Raw genomic sequence first — 6,318 nt, forward strand, 5'->3', positions numbered from 1 at the left:
ATCATATAATTCACAATAAAACATGAAAAAAAAAAAAAGGAATAGACAAAAAAAAAAATTTTTTTTTTTCATTCTGAAAAGACATACAAAAATGCAGTGACATTTTACACTTTGGTTTTGATCCCAGAAGCTTTGAGGATCTCTTGCTATTTCCAACAATGTGTACATTATCTTGGATTTCTAGACACATGATTACATCACTTGCAAGCAATGAGTTTAGTATCTTCTCTTCTGTGTTTACGCCTCTCGTTCGTTCATCTCTGTCCCTTGCTCCTGTGACCCCAGCACAGACCCAGGCAGGGCTGAGGACAACCCACCCCTCAATTAGCACCATAGAGCCATTGGCCATGGGCTTTGGGGCTTCTGTCGAAACCCTTCATCACTGCTGGCTTTTAGAGCACTTTGGGTCTTTGTTTTTTTGCATGAGTGTTGAATTTCATCAGAAACTTTTGCTTCTGTTGAGAAAGAAGATCATGTGTCTTGATTTGTTTCCACCTTCCACTGTGAATGTGTCCAGGTATTTGTCTGACTTTAGGATAGGTTCTGCTTCCTGAATCCTTTAAGCACAGTGTGCCTTCCGCTCCTGCCTTCTGGGGTCCCATCAGACACGCTCATCTGACCTTCCCATTGTGAGCTCCACACTCTTGCCTCCTGCAGTCTGTCCCTCGTTATCCTAGAGCCGCCTGCATCAAAGGACTGGCAGAGACATCCAGCTCACCTCCCTCTCCAGGCCCACCCTCATCAGACAGACACAGGTCCAGTATGCCCCCGGTCTCAGCCCAGGGCCACCTGCCGGGCAGCGTGGCAGAGGCATGCTTGTTTTGGTGGCAAATCTGAATGTCATTTCAGAAATGTCAGGCAGCCCCCTTCCAAGCCAGGGGAGTATAATCTGGTTTGGAAAGTTCACAAACCCCGTCATAGTCCGGGCAAAATTCAGCCCACCACTGCCCCATCTCTGGGGACTGCAGGTCTCTGCCTTCTGCTCCGTGTTATATGGGGCTGTCTACTTTGGAATGCTGTTCTCTGACGACCCTGGGGCTGTCCCTTTCTGGGCTGGGGATGTCTGTCCCACTCACAGTGGTTTAGGATCAGCAGGAGCCACTCAAGGGCCATGTCCCACGCAAGTTTACAAAAGTGAGCACTTTCGAAATGCTGACGAGACTCTCGTGTGGCAGGTCGGATCCAGACTCATCGTGTGTCGGGGAGGAACGCCGTTATAGCGAATGGGACCCTGAGGGATCCAGGTCTGAAACACCCACCAGGAGACAGACACAAACACCCCAACAGGACTGTGATCTGGAGGAGGCCGTCCACTCAGTCCCAGGGAGGAGGACAGCCTGACGTGACCCCGTCCCCACTTGCTATGAAATTGCCCTGGAGCTGCTGTGGCCATAAATACATTTATTTCATTAGAAACGCGTTAATTACAGAGCGTGAGAACAGCCCCCAGAAGAGCCAGTAGTAGGACTTCCATCAGAATCGGGAGCTGTTTCTTGTGAAGACCGACTTCCATCATGCTGAACAGACACACAGCAAAAGGCTTCTGCTACTGCACTGGTTTGCTCAGTTTTCCCCTTTTGTTAGAAACACCATAGCAAATTTAAAAAAGCTGTGTAGACAGAGAAAAAGACCGCAGTTCTTGATGTTTCCGTGGGTGCTCGCAGCACCGCCCCACTCTCCCAGCACCAGCAGCGTGACTTGACAGAAGGGGTCCTCCGGCTGCACGGTGCTGGCGGTGGTCTCCGTCCTGCCCGCTGGGGCTCTTCAGTGGTCACCTCTAAGCGCACGAGAGTCCATAGTGCTGGGCCCCTCACGGGATCTGGATGGCCCCGTGCTCGAGCTGTATGTCGGGCTGCAAAGGCGGCTGCAGGCTCTCGGCCGTCTGAGGGAATACAAAGAGGGCTTTACCCGAGTCTCCCCAGGAAACACCCGCTCAGCCAGACGGCCCCACACACAGCATGAGAGCCCGCAAGAGTGACACACCCATCCACGGGCGGGAAAGGATCTACCTGTGCAGCGGTGGTATGGTCCGTGACCGGTGCCAGCTGGACATACTGGACTTGGATGTCAGTACCCTGGAGAGGCGATCCGTCGACTCCTGCGGCACTCGGGTCTGCAGAGGCCACGGCGATCAGCTGGGCGCCCTGCAGTACCTGCACAGACAGACAGAGGGCGCGGCCAATGAGCCGGCTCACTGGGACGCCAGGAGGGGGCGCCACCGAGCACATGGACTGCCCACCACCCACACTCTTCTTTTGGGGCCTGGTATGTGACTTCGGAGACATGTCTGACTTGGTGATAGAGTACGTGTGGCGTGCTTGTATGTGTGTGGGCACATAGCTTGCATGGAGCGAGCGTTAGAAGCCCACCCAGGTGACTGCCCACAACAGCGTAATGGAGAGCACCGAATGTGGGATGGAGGTGATGACCAGTTCAGACCTTCTGGAAATCGCTGCTGCTGGCATTTCCGAGGGAGGAGCGAGAGAGGTCAGCATATGGGGTGGGAGGGAACGGAAGGAGCTGACACGTCCCCTGAGTGGGAGAGGGGAAGATCAAGAGCCCTTCGATGAGCAGACATGCGGGTAAGAGAATCAATACGCAGTATGAGTGGAAAACCAAACCCTCGGTTTCTAGCAATGAGTGATGGGTTACGGAGAGATGAGTCAGCCGGTAGAAGAACTGAAGAATTCTTGGAGACAAGGAAGGCTGAGTTTCAAGGATCTAGAGACTTTCAATGAGACGAGGAGAGGAGAAACGTGAGCAGTGCCACGTGAGCACCATCACCATACTGCCACATGAGGGCTGTAACTAGCAGGACCAGCATGGACAGGGTCGCCATGTGAATACTGCCACGACAGGGCCGTGACATGCGTACCATGGCATGAGTACTGACAGTCCTCTTGACCTCCTCAGTCCTGCTGCCTACAGTGGTCCCAAGACCGTCCACTCGCGCGATGTTGCCCCAACTCTGGAGCCCCCACACTGCCCTCCACACTCCCCACACACAGCTGTCAGGCCACCTGCACTGCGGTCTGAGTTTCACCCCACCCCATATGTGTGCACCCACTGTGCTCCACAGATGCCCACAGGAGACAAGCTGTTTAGACAGCATGCCCACATCCCAGCACCTTCACCCTGTCATCCACACGACAAGGGAAAGCCTTTAACAAACAGGAATTTCTTTTCGGACAGATTGTTGTCGCTAAGTGCCGAAGAGTCAGCTGCGACTCAGACCAGAAGTCCAAACTCTAGGAGGTTTCCAGCTCTAGGAAAAGGCTTTCTGTCTCTGGTGGAAGGTCCTTGTCTCCTGTCACCATTCGTGGGCCCGGTTCTCCCTGATTTCCTGGTGTCTTAGCTAAGTCAGTCTTTCCTTGGGTCTAGGAAGTTCTCAGCACAGGGACATTGGGCCCAAAGGAAGTGCTCCGCTCCTCTTTCTTGGTGGTACTAGGCCCCTCTCTCTCCTTTGATGCCTCATAAGACAAAGGGTGGTGCGGGCCACACCCCAGGGCACTCCACATACACTGGATCAGGACTGAGACCTGAGTCCGGCTGGTGACAAGTCAGGTGATGGTCCCACTCTCCTCCTGCCTCACCAGCCGACACAGGCAGAAACTGGATTTATCACCAAGCACGTCACGGGGACAACCACACAATACTGAGCTGACACATCTTTGGGGACACAACTCACCCCATGACAGCCTGTCACGCTCTAACTGTTACCCCGCTGCCGTCTTGTGAGGTGTGCTGAACTCTGCACTGGAGTCGTTTAAAGCGCTAAATTAAAATGTTACGTACTACAATGTTGTGAATATTTTGTAACCATTTTACATTTCAAAGTGACTAGAAGGCCAAATCATGAAACTATTTTTTAATGAAATGTAAGAAACCACAGAGCTCATTTCTGAGAAGGCCCCACCAGCACTCTGGCTCTAGCCTCTGACCACCAGCCCCTGTGAGTGGAAGACATGTGATGTACTGTGAAGAGTGGGTTTTTCCTGTCAGCACTGCCAATGGGAGGGCCATTCCCGTGACCCAGATGAAATGCAATGTGCAAACCTCAGCGTCTCCAACAGCAGCATGCTAATAATGAAGTTCTGGGAGAACACCCGTCACCAGCCCAGTGGTAAATGAACAACTACCCATAGGGAGATGTTAGCAGCTGGGAGCCGATCTGAAGAGGTGTTTGGGAAATGAGTGATACCCTCAAAGCTCGAGGGTTGGCAGGGAAGACCCACAGGTCACTTACTGTGCTCAGCCTTGCTAGCCTTGTGCAGCTCGAAGATGACCCACTCACACCCTCAAGGCAGACACTTGACCTGGGACCCCGGAAGGAAGAGTACGAGACGATGACACTAGCCCATCCCCAGGACAGAAAGCAGAAGGGGGGAGTCACTTCTCAGCGGGAGTAGCTGGTGCTCTGCTCCGCAGGGAAGCGGGTCTTTGGGAGCACCAGAGGCTTTCACTTTTATACAGAAAAGAGGCTGGCCTCACAGCCCTGCAGGCTTCAAGAGCTGGAGCACGCTTCATATCGCTAAAGCTCTTCCCACCAGAACACATCCATCTCCCTGTGATGCCTGCAGCCCAAAGCTGGGGGAAGGAAAGGCTACTTCAAGACTACTTTCTCCTCACACACAATGAAAAAGAGCTTTATTGAATTTTTTTCTAGTTACATAGACACATAGTTGTTATGAAAACAGCTTAGCAATGCCAAGAAACGTAAAGGAAAAATATCACCCACGCCATGCCACATTCAGCTAATCACCATGAGTCCTCTGCACGCACACATAACACAAACTTCTGCACAAAACCAGAGATTTACTGTCTGCAGTCTTGTTGGCTTCAAGACTGCAACTGATGTGCCCAGCCTGCGGGACCCTCCCCTGCATTTCCTGACGCGCTCGTGCATAAGCCTGTACACTTCATAGGGAACCCTTGGGCACTGCTTATAAGGAAGGAGGCTGGGTGGCATGGCGGGTGAAGCATCAGGCTGCTGACTGAAAGGTTGGTGGCTCAAAACCACCAGATGCTCTGCAGGAGAAAGACAGGGTAGCGTGTGCCCGTAAAAACGTAGTCTCCGAAATCCTAAGGAACAGTTCTACTTTGTCCGACGGTGTCGCTATGAGTAGGGAGGAATTTGTAAGGATGGAGTCATAGTGCATAGACTTGTCCCTGAGGAACACACTGGGTCAGGTGGTGGACATCTAACTCTTTCCTAACAGCGTAATATTCCAAGGTCTGAGTGCCCCCACTTTTTTATTTTTCATTTCTCTGTTGACAATCGCTTTATTGTCGTACTGTGATGGCATGTTGCAGTGAGGTTAAAAGCTATGCCACCTGCGTCTGAAGTGCCAGCTGGGTCACCCATGGTGGACGGGTTTCAGCTGAGCTGCCACACTAAGACAGACCAGGGAGAAGGACAGGTAGCCCAGGTCTGAATGCTCAGCCACTGGAAACCTCATGAACGGTAGCAGAACACTATCAGCGACAAGAACATCATAACTGACAACAGAATACTGCCGGAAGGTGAGCCCCGCAGGTTAAAAGGCCCTCAAAATACGACTGGGGAAGAGCTGCCTCCTCAGAGCAGAGTTGACCATGATGACGCACATGGAATAAAGCTTTGGGGATCTTCCTTTGCTGATGGCGCACAACTCAAAGTGAAGAGAAACAGCTGCAACCATACAATAATACTTGTTAATGTTGTTGTTAGGTGCCATAGAGTCAGTACTGAATCATAGTGACCCTGTATACAACAGAACGAAACACTGCCCGATCCTGGGCCAACCTCACTACTGTTGCCACACTTGAGTCCATCGATGCTGCTACTTGGCTAATCCATCTCACTGGGGGCTTCTTCTTTTTCTCTGACCCTCCACCTTACCAAACATGATATCCTCCTCCAGCGACTTGGCCCTCCTAACAATATGTCTGAAGTATGAGAGACAAAAGTTTGGCCATCTTGGCCTCCAAGAAGCACTCTGGCTGCATTCGTTCCAACACAGATCTGTTGGTTCTTTTGGCAGCCCATGGCACTTTCAATATTCTCCTCCAACACCAGAACTCAAAGCATCAATTCTTCTACGATCTTCCTTATTCACTGTCCAGGTTTCGCATCTATATGAGGTTATTGAATATACCATGGCTTGGATCAGGTACACCTTAGTCCTCAAGCTGACATCTTTGCTCTTCAACACTTTAAAAAGGTCTTGTGCAGCAGATTTGCCTAATGGCATGTTGTTGTTGTTGTTGTTGTGTGCCGTCGAGTCAGTTCCGACCCATAGCGACCCTGTACAGGGTTTCCGAGGGTGTGGCATATGT

General features: G+C 51.6%; 1 protein-coding gene across 1 annotated transcript in view; it reads right to left on the reverse strand.

Annotated features, from left to right (window-relative positions):
• The window catches only part of BANP (BTG3 associated nuclear protein), a 113,372-nt gene that overhangs the window by 41,895 nt on the left and 65,159 nt on the right, over window positions 1-6,318 (reverse strand). The window contains exons 11-13 of the mRNA XM_006860275.1: window positions 2,010-2,153; window positions 1,815-1,882; window positions 719-789 (exon numbers count right to left, since the gene is read on the reverse strand). Coding sequence (XP_006860337.1) covers window positions 719-789; window positions 1,815-1,882; window positions 2,010-2,153 — 283 coding nt within the window. The remainder of the gene's footprint in view (window positions 1-718; window positions 790-1,814; window positions 1,883-2,009; window positions 2,154-6,318) is intronic.

Source organism: Chrysochloris asiatica, unplaced genomic scaffold, assembly GCF_000296735.1.
Source record: "Chrysochloris asiatica unplaced genomic scaffold, ChrAsi1.0 scaffold00037, whole genome shotgun sequence".
Classification (NCBI taxonomy): domain Eukaryota; kingdom Metazoa; phylum Chordata; class Mammalia; order Afrosoricida; family Chrysochloridae; genus Chrysochloris; species Chrysochloris asiatica.